Consider the following 18,019-nt stretch of genomic DNA (forward strand, 5'->3'; position numbering starts at 1 on the left):
TGCTTGTTCTTCGAGGCCTCAGGGCCACCCAGCATGAAGCAGGCACCATGGGCTTTCTGGAAAACTACCAGGAGATCGACCCTGTCACTTTGAACCTTTGCATCCTCATTGCCAGCTATGTTATCTTGCTCCTGGTCTTCCTGATATCGTGTATCATGTACGACTGCCGGGGCAAAGATCCCTCCAAGGAGTACGCCCCGGACCCGCAGCCGACTCAGTCTCCCATCAGGCTGGTGGTGATGCAGAGCTCTCCAGCCCCAGTGGGACGGTGGGAAACGGCCAACATGATCACAACCTACCACGAACCAACACACTCAGACTTCAGGGAGAAGAAGAGCACGATGGTCTGAGAGAGACTCAGCGGACTCACCTTTGTATATACCTGACTCTTTTTTTGTACGTACGTTTCTTTTTACATCTCCTTGCTTTTCACTGGGACAATGCTAGAATTTGACCTACACAGGACCAGACTTGCACGGTAAGGAAGAGTGACATAAGATGTCTTTAAATGCTGTGTGTATGCATGTTAAAGCCCTCTTTATCTCAAGGATCTCAAGCCAAAGCCTGCAGTCTGCTGTAGAGAGGAAATGTTTCAACTGATAGGGCACAAGGAATAAAGAGGGCATTTCTGTTGTGACGTATTGATAGAGTGGGAGAGAGGTTTAGGATTAAGGTTAGGAAAACATACAGAGAAATGTAATAGAGGAGAAAATGAGTTAGTGTGGCTCTTTTAGATTTCAAATGAGTGCATGCATTTGAAGACTATCATACTTTAAGAAATAGTCTACGTGTCGCACCATGACATCTTTGGACTTTGTTCCTCTTCTCCAACATGTAGATAAAACTATTATCTCTGCTTTAACTGCTCTATCAAAATCAAAGCGGGATTGCTCTTGACTGGCTGTCATTCAGGGATTAGTGTTCAACATTTGGTTAAGTCTGGACGGACAGCAACCTCTTACATAACATGAGGAAGTGTGATGCGCTTGGATGTGGTTGTCAAAGCGGCAGACAGCTGGTGAAAGCTCTCCGATCAAGGTCCTGACCTGCAACGTCTAGATTCTTATTTTGAGATGTGTGTCTCTAATCACCCCGCCCACTCAACAGGAAGATGTTAATCCTTCAGTTCAGCGCTCCACTTAGCTGCCACCATACAAGCACAACTATAGCTAAAAGTGTACCTGTTGTTCATCGTACTGTTTCCACAGCTCAGATGGATAAACTGACCATTAAGTTTTGTTGAGAACTTGTTTTGATCGATTTCTCCTCTAATGCGCTCAATATTTATTCTCTCAACTCAAATATATTTGGCATCTGCTTTTTTGCTCCTTCCGGCTCTGTCCAAACTGTTTTACAGGTCGCTCATTGTAAAGGATCTTGCGTGCAGCGCCATGCTGTAATCTGTGGCAAGTCAGACTGATTAGCTGGCCTGTCAGAGCAGTCAGAGGATCTGAAATCAAAGCAGGGGCAAGGAGCTGATTTACTGAGTTATCTGGGTAACTGTGCTGAGAGAAACCCCAAAGCCTGTCAAATCTTAAACATGGATTGAAAAGAAACGTTGCCAGGTTTTACTCAACAAAGCCATGGAGATAAGTCATTGAACCGGCCTCTTGGAAAAGGCCCCCGATTGGAGTTTTTGTCAGACAAACATATCCTGGAGACAAGGATCTTCTGGAGGCAAAAATAATCCTGTTGGTTGCGTTTAAACTCAGTGGGTGGGGCCTGAGATCCAGCAAAGTAACGAAACCTAGAAAGCTGGAAGCTAATGTTAGGGAGTTAGTAAATACCATTCATGTCAACATCCAAGTTGTAATTATGGCTGGGATGTGCCAGAGTTTGTTCTTCAAGGTAATTAAACATAAATTTAATGGATATAGTGCTATTCTATATAACCCTCACATCAACTCGACAATCATACAATTGTCTTGATTTTTCTGATGTTGTGAACGCTTGCAAGTTGCAAACACTTTGCTAATAAATTAAATATGGAGGTCATTGATGTTCGATTTTTTTGGTATTTACTTTTTGGTCATAGTTTGTCTTTGCATTCACGTTTGCTTATTAAATGTTGCTATAGAAACTTCTTCGTCTCTGCCCACTCGGGTCGGAGGATCCATTAGTGATGTTTTCAGGCTCTAGAGCATATCTGCCTTCCAGAAACAAATGTATAAATAATACTACAATCTATCTGAATCGGAGATAGTACAATGAGAGAATATACAGGCAACTGAAATCACTTCTTTGTTGGTTAATACAGAAACTATGTAGCCTAGTACCTGATTATTCAACAGATTGTGATTACAGCTTTCAGTCCGAGCTGCCAACACTCAACAGAAATAGATCCCATAGAGAACTCTCTCAGTAAACATGGACAGAAACCTGGATGGAGCTCAATGTAATCCTGCTACTTCTGAGAAATGCGCAGTAAATGGATCTCATTCATAATAGGTTAATGGCATTCTTTGTAAAGTCTGTAAAGATTAGCCAAAAAGATGGTAAATACATTATGTAATTATGAAAAATTACATCTTATAATTTTAAATGGCTCGTATTCAACTTGTAATGGAGCATTTGGATTACATGTATCTGCATCAGATATATTTATACAGGCGACAGAGCCTTTATTTTAATTTCTCATATATTTTACTATTTCAGTAAAGACAAAAGCAACTGTAAATCATCAACTGACCTCCATCCCAGCCCTGCCTCTTGGTGTCTAAACAGGCAGAGGAACACTTCTTTAATAAACAAAAAGTACCATATTTATCTTAAAACGAAAACCTAAAAGAATGACCCTAGGTTTGCAAGACAGAGACCTGTTTGTGTAGCCTCGAATAATGCAGGGCTAAAAACTGGCTGCGAGCTAAAATGTTTAGTACTCTGTTACACGTAAAAGTCCTGAATTCCAAATTTTGCTTAAGTAAAAGTACATAAGTATTAGCAACAAAATATACTTAAGGTTCAGTCAGCGAATCCAAATCAACACACTTTTCAACAAACTCAGCGAATATCTCCTCACGGTCCGCCAGCTGTCCGTTCAGTGTGTGCGCTGAAAGAAAATCCGGTTCCCCTGGCTCTGTAAATGGGAAACAAACAAAGTGGCTCTGACCGAACCACGCAACGCAATTCCAGCCAATCAGCAACAGTTCGTGCTCGTGCTCGGCTGCTCTCCCTCTTCCACGTCCTTGCCCACGAGGAATGGAGCTACACCATGCTGGTAATGAAACGGAAATAACATAGGAGACATAGCCTTTCCAACTTGGTATAAAATATTTTACTTGCTATGGCAGACCTCACATTCTTTTCCTTGGAATTTATTCGCCTGTGTAATGTTACTCGTTCCACCTATGAATTTGCAAACAAACAAGAAAAATAAAATCTTCTTTTGGAGCCCAAACTTTGCCTCTGACACCAGCAGAACATCATAATTCCTGTATGTATTCAACATTGTAAAAGCCAGATATCAAACAACGGGCCTCATTTCTGAATGTTTAATTTTTTTGTTAAAATTAATTTGTTCATAAAAACAAAATTAGTAAAAGTTTAAAAACTCTTATTAGGAAATCTAATAACATAAATGTTATATATATATATATATATATATATATATATATATATATATATATATATATATATATGAATTTTGCCCAGTGAATGTAGTCCACCACTGATATGATGGATGAGATACAGTTTAAAGTTTCAATTATTGATTTACAATTATAAATATAAAACACAGGTTGTTTTTGGACAGATCTTAACCTGAATTGATTCTACTGTATATTTCTGATAACAATAATCATATACAATCAATAACAATTTTATTGGCATTACTATTAGTTGGATTAATCATTATCATCATCACTGTCATTATCATGCCGGATTTCAATAGACATGAGGGGAGAAACTTTTTAATATTGGTAGCTTACACAACCAGATATGGAGATTGTGAATGTTTGTTGCAGTGAAATCAAAAAGGTAGACTTCAGTCTGTGACACTGAGGTGTAAAGTGAGTACAGGAAGGCGGCCATGCCTCACTGCACTCTGCAGCCCTCAGCCAGAAGCACCACTGTGCTTTCCACTATAGAGCACGCTAGGCTCAGCCATTTAGCTGCAAGATTAATTAACTGAGGTGCGGCAAAACACTGCAGCAGCAAAGCTCCTGACCTCAATACACAGTTTAGTTTTTGTATTCAAACACTAAACCAAGCTGTTTAACCCCGTGTCACATGTGTACATAAAGCCTCTTCTCTCCTAAGGGCACTCCCACCTATATGTCTGTCCTACAAGACCAGTAGAAGTTGTTATACTAAAACCTGCACACTTGCTTCATTCATCCACTAAACAAGTGTCTCCATAGATTGTAGGCTTTACCTGTGGATTCCGATCTTCAGTTTGTGTTCTCAGTATGAAATGATATGTATCTGGGATCTGAGCAGCTGACGGGTAAAGTTAGGACACTGAAACCAGGTCATTTGTCAATAAGGTTGTGTCAAACAACATCAGCTGGTCTCACCCCGACCCCTGAATTTTCAGGCTGAGACTGTTGCTGCGTAGTTGCTCAGTGGGTCAGTAGTAGTGGGTCAGTCAACAATACAATATATGAAGTAAAAATTATATTTTTTATTAGAAAAGCAGAAACACAGAATGTCTGTACCTGTGAGCATTTGTTGGGGGTCAAATTGTGAATCATTAATAAAGACGAGCACATTCTTCTTTAACTGAGACGCCTTAAATTTGCACCAATTGACAAAATGAAATTCTGGTGATACGTGAACTGAAACGGGAAAACACAGTACAAAACGGCCCAACTCTGTCCAGGAAAAAAGCTGGTTCTGTCGCCATCTTTGTGTCTATTTGTACCCTCTGGTATAAATCAAAGACTGGTCTGTTTTATGATCTGAATCTGCTTTACTGTATTTCCAATCTTCATCAGACTGGTATTATCAGGTTTTTATACAATCAGTGACAGTTGAGGTTCTTGGCAACAGGGAGGCTGACCCACCTGCAGACACTCAAGCAGGCAGAGGTAGAGCAGGTCGAATTAGAGGCACTTTACTCAAAACAATGGTCAATGAACAGGCTTAGAATCAACAACCAAGACAGTCCAAACACGCAAACAAGTCCGAATGGACAAAGGCAAGAACGCAAGTAACTCAGCAGGAACCGGGACAGGGGAGAAAAGGTTGGACCACTGTAACAGGTGGACAACATGCCAACTGGGAGAGGGCAAGTGCTGATATTTGTGTGCTGAGGCAGGGAGGAGCAGGGTGTGGAGGGGACCGGTGGACAGGTGGGTCATGCCACGCTTGGATGGAAGGTAGGGATGGGAAAGAGTCCAATGTTTACAACTTGCAAGTGTTCACATCACTGGACATCTCAAGGCAGCTGTATAATTACAGAGTTGGTTTTGTGAGAGTTAAAAATACTGTACATGGTCAGTGTAGAGCTATATTCTTTAGATCAGTGTTTGCAGACCCCACACACCCGTGGCACACCCACACAGGTGCTTTCACTCATTCTGGCTAATTAGACCTATGCTCAGGTTGAGGTTGGGTGGAGCTTGGCAGGGAATTACGTGACGTCATGGAAGCACATGTACTAATAAAGGTACAGTCACATCAGCCTCCTGTACAACGAAATTGCTCCGCACTCAGCTCTGAAAAGGATGTGATGTCACATTTCTGATGTGGGTAATTAATACATATTGAGTACAGCGATCCCAGAACAGTCTGTGAGAGCAATGCTGATCTCTGAGTATATGCAGGAGCTGCCCAGGAGATCCCCCTCATACAGGTTTCATTTGAAGATGAAGTGAATGGGGGCCGCACCTTCAAATTGGGAAAGGTGTAATTTGTCCTGCCCTAACAAGCTCCACAAAACTGGTAGGACCGAAGTGATGTCAGTTAAAGGGGGATTTTACACATCAAAGTCTGTTTACAGGTGTTGGGGAGTACTACTGCATATGTGAATAAAGTTGTATTAAGCCTTTAGTGTCTGCAGAGGGAGCTGTGTGAAGTCTGATGAATTGCCTCAAGTCACTTGAGTCAGTGTTGGTCGGGTCTGACTACATATTTAAAAATGGAAACAAATCTGGGGGTGTTGCGTTCGAAAGAAGTGAGCTTACCAGACCCCGGTAGCCCGCTGCTCACCTCTGCTGCAGGCTGGAGGCTCCAGGCCAATCTCTGACCCAGCTGTTGGCGGTTGAGTTGCATTGTGGGTAATATAGGGACCAGGTTTTGATAAGGAAGAAGAATGCGTGGAATAAAAAAGACGATCTCTCTGCATTTACTGGTTCTGCTGCATTTACTTTGATACTTTTTTTTTCTGTCCATCGTGAGTCCAACAATTTATAGCAATGCTAACTCAAAGTACTCTTTCAAGCTCAGTCTGTACATGCCCAAATAGTCCTGAGAAGAGGTAAAATCACACAGCATAAGTGAGCACACCTGTGTGGGTGGACCATGGATGTGTAAGGGCTTTAAAGTAATCCAATCTAACCTAAATAATATGTACCCTGACCTCGATCAAAAAACTTTACCATAACCCAAATCCTCCACATTTTACCATAAAAAAATATTTCCTATAAGTCCTTGTTATATAAAGAGACAGGAATAGGTGTAAACCGATACAGCTGCTTGTGTTATGTGAGAGTGCAGGTTAAACACCAGAGAACTCCATCCACCACAAAACAGAGGAGGGGATCAGTGCAAGTCAGACACAGACAGGGATGGTTTACGGCCGGGACGGAAAGATACCCTGACCTGCTGTGACGTGCTGCCAACCTGCAGCTCTCAGGTCTGCATCACATTAGAGGTGTTGGCGGAGCAGCATGGGGAAAAAGCAGACTAAAGCCAGAAACGAGGAGACACTGTCCCCTGACATATGGCCTCTGGCATTCTCCCGTTGTCTGTGCTAATGTCCTTTTTAAAGCCCCAACATAGACAATGAGCTCTCTCTCCGTCTGGATCAATCCCATTCTCTGCTCTCACTGGTACAGTGTGCCACAAAGGCCCAGATAGACCTATCTTTGTAAGTCACTGTTTGTAATTCAAGAGAAAGTGGTTATCTGTATCTGCTGAAAGAAAAACATTCAAGTAAGAAGAAACATGCTCAAGGTTCAGCTGGTTTCTTTCTTGTTGTGTGCAGCAACATTCGCAGCGATAACAGGCTGTACAGCATGAACTTCATGAAGCCCAAGGATTGCACTTTGGTCTGATATAGAGGCTCTGTCATATGTGAGAGTCACTGATCAAGTTACAGTGCTATTATGTAACTGAGCTGCGTGACATTGTGCGTGCAGTTCACTGTCTGGCTGTGTCACTTTGTCTGCTGCATCGCCAGATTTATACATTTTCTTGTCCGTGATACCTACAGGAAGCTGCCTGAGGTACAGTATCTTTCTGTCTACAGCAAATTCTATCAAATGGTTGTAGTTGTAAATACATTAAAAGATAAATCACAATTGAGTTAAAGCATCAGCTAGTCTCATTTCACGGTGAAGCTGTTGACACAATCAGTGTGGTGCGTGTTGCGTCCTCCATCGGGGAGGAACATCTTACATAACGCGAGCTTGACTAGAACATGTTTGTTTAACAGAACATGCTGTACGATGCTGTATGTACAGAATTTGACAAAAAGCGGCAGGAATATCAGATTCAGATTTTGTTGAGTCGTGATCGTGTTAAAGAAAAGTAAAACATTGGCACCTAGTTTACGTGTACCTTTTGGCTTATCCAACTGTAATAACAAAATCAGCTTGAACATGCAGTACATGGCCAGTTTAGATCATAGTGCTTTGGCAGTTATTCCAATTTTTCACTATTGCATTCCTACAGTCAAACAATATGTGACACACACGTCCAGGCTTTTATATCCTCAGTAACTTTGGGGATTTTTGGTGTTAAAGTTACAAACAGCTTGTCTATAATTTATACGATAGATACTGTTTGAATTCAATATAAAGTTCAAATCTTACTATCTGTGATCAAATCTAACTGCGTGTTACAATTTAAACTGTATTAGCTTTGTTTTTTGGATTGGATAAAAGTCACCCTTTATTAAGGGCTGCAACTTGTGCCTTAATTAATGGTTAATAAAACATTTTTTAATACTTTATTTATTAGTTACTCATTAATAATAGCAACTTTTGGGTTAACAAGTGAGTGTCATCCTCATACACAAAGGCTAAGGATCTAACGTCCTAATAAATAATCAACTCTGCAGTTAAAAATGCCTTTAAAAGGGGTCATTGTGAGTTTTCCACTGTAATAAACCATCAATTGCAGTTGCAAATTCAAAATAATTCACTAAGTATTTTTTACAACAATCCACGAACTCTGCAGTTGTAAAGACAATTTAAAGGTCTTATTAATGGCTTAGATCTTATCGAAAAAGCAGTGTAACAATGATTTATTAACCATTATTAAAGCCATTACAATTCATAAACCCTTTATAAAGGGTGCCTTAAAAGTGGTACCAAAATATGAAGAGGCAGCAGCTTTGCAGTTTACGTACCTTTTGCAAAGGAATGTTTTGTACACATGATATAACAATTAAACAGTTTCGCAGTATTCATATGTTTATTTATTTAGATGTTTATTTGTTCGTTTCTCATAAACATTGTTTAATATTTGCATATCCAGAATGTGACTGTCAGCCTCCTCTGCAGGGCACCGCCTACCTAACATCTGATTGGCCAGTTTGCCGGTCACCTGGCTGCTCATAGGCTCAAACCGCTGTCACTCAACATCTCACCACTGTTTGGGTGAAAAAGAAATCATATTTTTTTGTTGAGCGGCTCAGCGGGGATCAGCAGCCTGTCACTGCCCGGTGGAGCGCCGTGCTAGCGGGGGTCTTTTCGGTTTGTCCCGGCTGCCGCTGGTGCTTATGGATATTTCTGTCTTAAAGAAGAGGCAGTGAGCCAGCATTTGTTACAGGATGGTTTTAAGAAAAAGACTAAAACGGTGCCTGTATAGTAGGAGTATTAATGCTACCGGTGCCTTGCATCTGTAGTGGAAGTTAGCTTATGAGTAGCATCACGCTAGCTGACTAGCTAATGCTAGGCCTTCCGTTTTCTTTGGTTTGTCAGGGCAGTTTAATGTTTTATGCTTCCCTTTTGTGGCTCCTCTGTTTGCTGGCGTTTGCTGATCTTTTTCTTTGCTCCCTGTGGTGAATATAAGGCACTGAAATGAAGAGAGTAAACATCTTTCCCAGGTGGGTGAAATCCAGAAATCTCCCTGTAAAAATGTTTTGGGCTTTCAGGCAAAGATTGCTGATATTACTTGGCCATATTAATGTCACTTACTGCGCCAGATATTTGCAGCATTGTCAGTTGAGGTTAGTTGCAGCTTTTCATGTAACGTTTCCATAAAGCTGTTTTCCTTTCAGTTAACACAACAGTTAAAGTTACTGTGTAGCAATATCATATTAACAAAATAACTTCAAATGAATGCAGTTTTAAATTTTTGTTTCAACTTGGGCACAGAAAATGATGGACATAATTTAATTAGGTCTTACATTAGTGAATTTAGAGTCCATCTGCAACAATTTTGATAATTAATAAATAATAATCAAGAAAAAGTGCCACTCATTCTCTCAGTTACCGTAACCATAGTTATACTTTTAACATTATGTTATAAAATGCATTATGTTTGTCAAGTCATAACATCTCAAGCCGATTAAAATCACCAAATAAACTGTCAGGAAGTCATGCACAGTGTCCAAAAAAAGGTACAAATATCATTGTTTATAATTAGAGTTAGAGTATGATGTTTTGTTTAGTTCAGTTTCTACTGTAGATGAAGATTATAGTTTATTATTATTTATTTTCTCTGTTATTTTACTTCTTTTGAACCCTCTTGAGTGTTCTTATGTTGTTTGTGATTAAAGCGACTTGGCTGCTGTAACAACTCTATCATACATTATATCTATAAAACTTTTACCCTCGTTGGTTTATTTCCTTTATTGTTCTGAACACTGTGATATAGTTAACATCCTTAAATCAACGTTTCCATCACTTCTCTTTTGATAAGGACAGAACCGGAGTGATGGGTTTGTTGGTAAGAAGCTATACAGTGCTGCATCAGCCTTCCATAGTTGTTTATTTTTTGTTTATTTGTGTGTGTGTGTGTTTCAGATTCATGAACAGACGGGCTTCTACTAACTGCCGCTACCAGCCCACCTGCTATGAGCATGCTGCCAACTGCTACACTCATGCAGTGAGTGGCTTGAATGAACTTTTTCTATGTAGATGACATCATCTCAAATACGTTGTTTTAATGGCTCTGTGATTTCGTTCCATCTCTGTAGCTCCTCATTGTGCCGGCCTTCGTGGGCATGGCGTTGCTGCACCGTCTGTCGGACAACGGCTGGGAGAAGATCACTGCCTGGGTGTACGGCATGGGCCTGTGTGCCCTCTTCCTCGTCTCCACTGTGTTTCATATCATCACCTGGAAGAAGAGCCACATGAGGTGAGGAGGAGTGCGATGACAGACCATGTTTGGTAGAGAACCAACACTGACATGTAATAGAAGCTGTCATAAAAACTATACTTGCATATAATGCACGAGGACACACATTTGACAGGTTACACAGACAAAAGAGCGAGGGACACAATCAAACAGCCATTCCTTTTGTAATATTAGAGTAAAATCAGTGATGTACAGTACAGCTGCTCTGTCATTTCGAGTTTTGGAAGTAGAATATCCTGTTGCCTTTTTGGCGTGCTGCTGTTATGGTTTCATGTTTCTCTCGTTGCACACTGCTTTCACTGGATGAAGTGTTAACTTCATAATTTATTGCCGTATCTTTGTCTTTTGTGCAGCAGAAACCTGCTGTGAGTTTGTATTTGTTCAAGAGAAAATTAACGCTCAGTTCTTTTTTTCTGCTGTTTCCTTCAGTGGTTGTTGTTTCGCTTTGGTTGAAGTGTTGTTAGAGGCAGTGCCATTATGACAGATGCATGATATTGGACTTTTTACGTGACAATTACATACAGTACTTTTTAAAAATGTAAACTTGATTTTCTACAAAAGCCTTTTTTAATAAAAAAAAAAAGTTCCCAATTGTCAAACGTTGTCTAAACACAAACAGGCATACAAAAATGAAATAAAATACAGTCCAAAATTGGCAGATGTTCTATTTAAATCAGGAAGTATTTGATCAAAGAATAAGTGAACTAGATAATGAATCTGACCAAACATTTTATACCAGCTTTCGGCACTTGACAGTTGACACTTGGTGAGCAGCGGCAAAACAGTACTAAGAATCGATACCAGCCCTACTGACAACGCCTGTGTTTTTTTTACTGTGACAAGTCACAAATGTCTGCTGTGAAAAATGCCTATTTTAGATTTTTAAACGAGAGCTCACAGTCAAATGAAACCTTGCATAAACAAGTAAGAATAATGATACAAAGCTAGCACAAGAAGTCTGTTTTTGGCTGCAAGAACATTTTAATTTAGTTTGAGGATGATTTTGTCTTCTGAATGAGCATTGTACTGTTTGTAGTGTGATGGGGTTTTTTTTTTCTTTAAAGCTGAAACTGTGTTTTATTATGTAAGTGGTGAGACGCTCTTCACACTTTGCTACTGAGAGATGTTGATCAGGTGTGTCGGGTCGCCTGTGTGATTGACAGTTCCTGCGCTGTCTAACACAATCACATAGTAAATACAGTATCAGTGCATTCGTGTCATGTTATTGCAGAGAAGAAGTTCACTAATGCAGCTCTAGGTTATCTGTTGTCTTTGTAGTAGCTTTGACATGTTATGAATTACAGTTTATTCCAGCAAACCACTCAGTTCTACTGTGGAAACATGACAGTAGGAACATGCAAATACGGTTTCTGCTTTGCATATCTGTGAATGTGACTTAACAAGAAATAACCTGTTCACCTGTTTGTTTCAGGTCTGTGGAACATTGTTTCCACATGTGTGACAGAGTAGTCATCTATTTCTTCATCGCTGCCTCTTACACACCTTGGTGAGTGCCAGACACAGGGCAGTATGTACTCAGAGGGGCCGGTGTCATAAATGGAGACCTAAAATCGATGCATATGCACATTTGTCTTGTCGTTTCTACCCAGGTTGAACCTGCGTGAATTGGGCCCTCTAGCAGCACACATGCGCTGGTTCGTGTGGCTCATGGCGGCTGCTGGAACCATATATGTCTTCAACTATCATGAAAAGTGAGTTCATTTCACAGTTAGTGTGTATGCATGTGATAATGGAAATTTAAAAGTTGGGATCATACAGAAAGCCTGTGACAATAACTGCCAGTGAGTCTAGACTACCTGCAGCACCCCTTTGTAAAAACAATCCAATGAGATATTTTTTAAATATAATTTTTATTGATGTTTACATTTTGGAAACATAAAATAACGCTGAATTACTTTTTAAGAGAAAAATGCCAAAATTCACTGGTTCTAGCTCCTCGAATGTGATGTCTTACATTTAGTATCTTTGGGTTTGGGATATCAGTCATTTTTCACTATTCTATTTTATAGATCGAACGGATGAACTGATTAATTGAGAGAATAATTGACAGATGAATCCATAGTGAAAAAATTGTTAGTTGCAACCCTAAAATAAAATAACCAAGAAAAAAAAACACATTAGCAACAAAAAGAATAAAATAAGAGAAAAACCAGGCAGACCCAAAGTCCATATTATTCAAATGACTTAGAATTACATTTTTCAACCAGCTTCCCAATGCATATAATGAATAATCCATATTAAAGAACACACATACACATTCTGACTAAGAAACACTTTTGTTGACACCCATGGGTCAGATTACAGAATATAGCTGAATTAATTAAAATTTAATAAAATAAATACAAAAATACTGTTGTAAAAAGTTAAAAGCATACCTCTTAGATTATATGTGAGTTTTAGTCCGAAGTGAGTTCTCTCCCATCCCAATAGACATTTTTCATTGTTCAGACAAGTAACCAATCTCATCATCTGCACTTGAAGACTCTCTTCTGGTCACACAATCTCTGAAGAGCCCTGCTGTCATCAGAGTCATGAATGAGCTGTGTGACAATCTGTAAAAAAGGTGACTTCCTCCTTCCTCTGCTGTCTCTGTCGGCTGTTTGGTGTTAAACAGATCTCCTTTTGATTCTGTAGATTAGTGAAAGTTTTAGGGCAGGTTTGGCAAGTTTTTATCAGCGCCTCATTTCATTGTTCATGCTCTGTTTTGGGCCCTCGCTGAGTGTTAACACCTTTTATGCCCCGAGTGTTGCCCCATGCATGAGGTTGTCACAACAAGCTGCCGGTGTACTGCCAAGAATACGTCTCAAAGTCTTAAAACACAGAATCTACATTCTTTCTTTCTTAGTGCTACATGTCTAATGGGTAAAAGTGCAACCTGCAAAACATTTATTGTCATTGTTGGTGCTTTACAAACACAGTTCAGTGGTGAACAGTTAAATCTATGCTCTTATTGTTTCTAAAATTATTATAAGTTATATTAAACCACAAATAGGTTGGTTTAGTCAGATTTGTAAACAATTTTTAACTGACCTTTCATTCAGTTCTGTAATATTTAGGCTCTATTAAAAACTGCATTTACTAAAATGGCATTTAAAAAAACCAACTGTAACAACATTAAGATGACTTTATTTAAAATTTGTGTGTCATCAAAACAAATTTTGCACACGTCCTGCGCTTGATAAGATAAGTTTAGGTTTATGAACTGAGTTAGTTTGTAGAAGTCAAACCGAAATGTGATATCTGTGATGAAAGAGGCAGTTCAGATCAATTTAAATGCAAATCTTTAGAATTCAGTATCAGTAATGAGTCCTTAAGTAACATCTAAATGTTTTTGTCACCTGCTTGTTTAGATTATTTAATTTTACTTTTGTTTTACTTGACAGTCTCTTGACAGGATACTGCTTATCAAACTTATATGTAGATTTGTTGCTCTCCAGTTTTGGTAGACACCCCCACCCCTCGGTCTTGTGCCTGAAAATTGCTTGAACTTGCATCACATTGATCTTGTTGTCAGTGAACATGTTGGGTTTGTTTGTCTTTACAGGTATAAAGTTGTTGAGCTGGCCTTCTACTTGACAATGGGTTTTTTCCCTGCATTAGTCATGACGTCAATGGTAATACTGTTATTTATTAATATGTTTATAGTCACATTCAGTTTATTTGCATGTCCTGAATCATCACATGTCACTTCTTTCGGGGTGGAGGTGTCATGAGTGTGTTTTACTTCCTCTTCCTGTTGAAGGGGTCTGCAGAGTGTTTCAGAGAGTTCACAGCAGAATGAGGATTAGTTTAACATAAGTTTATATTAATAAACGTAATGTGATCCATATCAGAAAGTAACGAGAGTTTTTGCAGCACATTGTGGCGCTAAATGTGTAACAAATCTAGCATTTTTAGGGCTGCTGCTTAAGATAAAAAGGTGCAAATATTGTTCTGTGAGGGTTCGCAGGAATAATACTGCTCGATAACATGCTGTTGCTGTGAATCAAGCTACAACATTTAAATCTGTGTTTTAATTTCTGCTGCCCTCTTGTGGTGTGAACATAGCAGCCTTATGTCCCATTAATACTGTTACACTATAAGTGTAAACAACAAAATGCTCTAATGTTAACACTGTACTCGTCTGGCATTTATTTTACACAAAAATGTATTTATTGCACGTGCTGTGATATCCAGTGTGGATATCACACTGAAACCTATTGATCCCGAACGCTGGTCACTGCGAGGAAACCAACGCAGTATTCTGTCTTTTTATATTGCACATTCTGTTTTTGTTGTCTTTGTAATGCTTTTCACTTTACATTTCACTGTACATGCCGTGTTGTGCATGTGACAAATCCTACTGCCAATTTAAAATGGGAGAATTTAAAAGTTAACAAGATTAGAATTCATAAGATTTCTTTGTTTTCTCTTGTTGGAGGCTTTTAACCACTTTACATTTTTTTCAACTTTTTATCAGATACTAATTTTCCGTTCTGTAATGCTTTGTTGGACAGTGTTTGTCAACACCACATTCAAAAATGCATTTTTTTCTTGTGTGCGTGCTGGCATTTTTAAGTATACTTAATTATGTCATTTTACCATGTGAACACACCTCGTACTCAATCCACAGTCAGAATCAGTAGATTGATAAGTAGATTTTATACAAAGACAGCAGGATAAGTGTTGTTGTTATACCCCTTTTACACTGGACAAAAAACCCGCTAACACCCACTGACATCTGGCTTTTGTCTTGAGTAAACATGACACCCGATTGGACACGCTAATTTTTCGCCGCTCTTTCGTCTGTTTCTAAATGCGAATGTCTATAAACGTCTCATTCATATGTTTATGTAGTATTAGCATGCTAGGCTAACAGCCCGTCAGCTGTGACGTCTGTCAGAGCACACAAACACCGTAAACACACCTGTCACCTGCCCAGCACGCTGCTGTTAACCAGAAACGCCGCGGCTACCCCTTTATACATTCTGTGGGCTACACACAGCAACCACCGTAACATTGTCACTGGCCTCCATGCTGCTTTCTACTGTTTACTAATGCCGTTTTCCAACGCGTTCGTGATGTTGAACGTGACACAACTCGTCTACTGGCAATGTGAAAGGAGTCAATCGCCTATTTTTAGCGAGTTTACCTGTGTTTAAAAACCCCGCATATCTGCGAATATAATTTTGGTGTAAAAAGGTATTACATAAAATGTCCATTTAGAAATCCGAAATACTTTATTGATCCCCCTTGTTTTGTGCATCCTGCAGAGCAACACTGAGGGGCTTCAGGAGCTGGCCTGCGGTGGACTCATCTACTGCCTCGGTGTGTTCTTCTTCAAGAGCGACGGCGTCATCCCCTTCGCCCACGCCATCTGGCACGTCTTTGTGGCGCTGGCTGCGGCTGTGCACTACTACGCCATCTGGAAATACCTCTACAAGGCCCCCAGCGCCGACGCCCTCCTCGAGTCGTGACCACAGCCGGGGCAGGACGCCGGTTCTCCCCCCCTGTGCTCCTGAGCAGAGCCGCCTGCACAACGACTCTCAACTGCCCACCGAAGCTGCGACCACAGCGGCAAAGTTTACGAAAATAATGACCATGAATTGTTTACTGTTTTCTACCGTGGAGGAGAACAGATTTTTCAGCGTCTCCCTGACGAACAAAAGCTACTTTCAAAGCTGTTTTGTACAACTTCAGTGAGGGAGGGAATTTTGACTTTTTACAATTAACCCTGGCACATTCACGAGTGTTTGAGAAATGTGACAGCAGTCTTTTGTATCGCTTGAAGAGAGTCACATTCCACATTGAGGTCATTTGTGTGTCAAAACCTGGAGATTCATCCATTTCAGCTGGTGCTTTGAACACTTGGGATCGAATGAGGTGCTAAAAATTCAGTATCATCTGAAATGAGTTTCCAAAATTATACTTACTTACTTTAAAAAAACAACAAAAAAAAACTTTTTTTGAAAATTATAAACATGTTTCTCTACACAAGTACTTTTTTCATTTAAAAAAACCCCAAAGATCTCACAAGCGGCTGTGCAAGAAGTTTTCCTGAGTAAAATAGTTTAAAATTGGCAAAATAAGATTTAACTCAGGAATCTGATCAGAGAATAAGCACAGTAGCGAATGAATCTGACCAGATATTTGATGTCAACTTTTGATACTCTGTACCAAAAAGTACTGATTCGATGCCCAGCCTTTGTGAGTAGTTAATAGAGATTTGAAGTGTTTCAAGTCAGTCAGTGGTCCGTTGTGTTCTGCTGGTGCACTTTGAAGTCTGTCAGGAAGGATGGAAATGACAAGAAGAAGCTCTTGATGGAGGTTTGGTCATTTGTTTTCCCATTTTCATTCCTCTATTTTTACGATTACATTCTCAACCCATCTGATCCAGATTCACAATCATTTTTTTCCAACGCATGCTTCGTTTCTGACCAGTCTCCAGCTGCAGTCGGCAGTTTATTCTGTAAGTATTTAGTTCCCCCTGCTGGTGGGCTGGTGTAAGAAGGTGACTGGTGAAGGTGTCATGGATGAGGTGGGATTTTGTTAATGAGCCAAATAATGAGAGAAAATCAGTTCAGGCAGTATGGTGAGACAGAATTTTTCCACTTTATTATTAATGTGAACAGTGTGCAGTAGAGTGTGTGTATGCACGACCTTTGTACTGTAGTCCAGTATTACATTTCCACTGATTCTCTGTTTTTGATTTGCACCTCTAGGACGAACAGTGTTTCCTGTCTGTCTTCTGCAGCGGGTTTGATCAGTGGAGAAACCTCATGTTCGTGTTTTTGTCTCATGTTGTTGGTTTTGTAAATTTGCTCAATGGCTCATAAAATGACCTTTCTGTTGCTTTCCTCTTAGTGATGTATGGAGCTGAATGATATGAATGCATATTTCTTAATTTTGGCTCTGTTTTGTAATGTTTGTTTGTTCTGTGATCCTGGCCTTTGCAGGGATAAAAACTGCTTCCTGTCTGTTCCATTGGCTGTTAACGGTGCTGCATATACATGGATGCTCCTCCACTTTACTGAATATCACCTTTCTAATGTGACAATAAAAATGATAATGCCCCACATTTGCCAGACAAGATCCTCATTCATAATGAGCTCTCGTAGGTTTGCATTCACTGCCGGAGCTGAAATCAAGCTCTCATTAGACAGATTAATTTCCTGCAGGGACATAAAACAAACAAGAACCTTCCTTCAAGTAGCTTTTTTTTTTCCAATTGTACGGTGGCTGCTGCATTGACCGCCGATGACAAGAGACTGGGTAGAGTTAAAAAAAAAATCGAAACCAGTGCCGATACAATACACTACCGACACCAAAACAATATATTTATAGATAGATCACAGTGAGGAATATTACAAAAATGTATCTACAAACCCTTTTGTTCTATTTAACAATGTGTTCACACAAGGCAGCCATACAAGAACTTTGCTTACATTAGCAAAATTGTTATTTAAATCAGAAAATACAGAATTCTTAATAACAGGGTAAGAATCTGACTAAGCTATCACTACCAGTTATCAGGACTTGACACTTTTCA

At 39.7% G+C, this 18,019-nt stretch overlaps 2 protein-coding genes and 1 long non-coding RNA gene across 7 annotated transcripts; 2 read left to right on the forward strand and 1 right to left on the reverse strand.

Moving 5' to 3' along the window:
- The first annotated feature begins 47 nt into the window (after positions 1-47).
- Positions 48-350, forward strand: LOC122868697 (small integral membrane protein 36-like). The gene has a single exon (XM_044180906.1). It carries the CDS (start codon positions 48-50, stop codon positions 348-350), a length of 303 nt encoding a protein of 100 aa, XP_044036841.1.
- mmd (monocyte to macrophage differentiation-associated) lies at positions 200-17,548 on the forward strand. 5 transcript variants are annotated; one of them, XM_044180905.1, is made up of 8 exons: positions 7,274-7,388; positions 9,181-9,214; positions 10,137-10,218; positions 10,310-10,470; positions 11,903-11,977; positions 12,081-12,182; positions 14,036-14,105; positions 15,744-17,548. In XM_044180905.1, the coding sequence occupies exons 2-8, from the start codon at positions 9,189-9,191 to the stop codon at positions 15,945-15,947; spliced, it is 720 nt and encodes a 239-aa protein (XP_044036840.1). In that variant the 5' UTR covers positions 7,274-7,388; positions 9,181-9,188; the 3' UTR covers positions 15,948-17,548. The 5 variants fall into 5 exon arrangements, with proteins under 5 accessions (XP_044036838.1, XP_044036836.1, XP_044036840.1 ...); XM_044180903.1 differs by lacking the exons at positions 7,274-7,388; positions 9,181-9,214 and adding an exon at positions 200-478; XM_044180902.1 differs by lacking the exon at positions 14,036-14,105.
- LOC122868698 lies at positions 10,085-14,029 on the reverse strand. Its single transcript, XR_006376160.1, has 2 exons — positions 12,867-14,029; positions 10,085-10,449 (listed from the first exon to the last, which is right to left on the reverse strand). It is a non-coding gene; the product is annotated as an uncharacterized LOC122868698 (long non-coding RNA).
- Positions 17,549-18,019: the final 471 nt, after the last annotated feature.

This window comes from Siniperca chuatsi, linkage group LG21, assembly GCF_020085105.1.
Source record: "Siniperca chuatsi isolate FFG_IHB_CAS linkage group LG21, ASM2008510v1, whole genome shotgun sequence".
Lineage (NCBI taxonomy): Eukaryota > Metazoa > Chordata > Actinopteri > Centrarchiformes > Sinipercidae > Siniperca > Siniperca chuatsi.

Excerpts from the sequence above, each read along its gene's own strand:
- LOC122868697 (XM_044180906.1), top strand. The coding sequence starts at position 48 with ATGGGCTTTCTGGAAAACTACCAGGAGATCGACCCTGTCACTTTGAAC.
- mmd (XM_044180901.1), top strand. The coding sequence starts at position 441 with ATGCTAGAATTTGACCTACACAGGACCAGACTTGCACG. Across the intron at positions 479-10,136 it reads CACAGGACCAGACTTGCACG|ATTCATGAACAGACGGGCTT; the intron begins GTAAGGAAGAGT and ends TGTGTGTTTCAG. Across the intron at positions 11,978-12,080 it reads GCTGCCTCTTACACACCTTG|GTTGAACCTGCGTGAATTGG; the intron begins GTGAGTGCCAGA and ends GTTTCTACCCAG.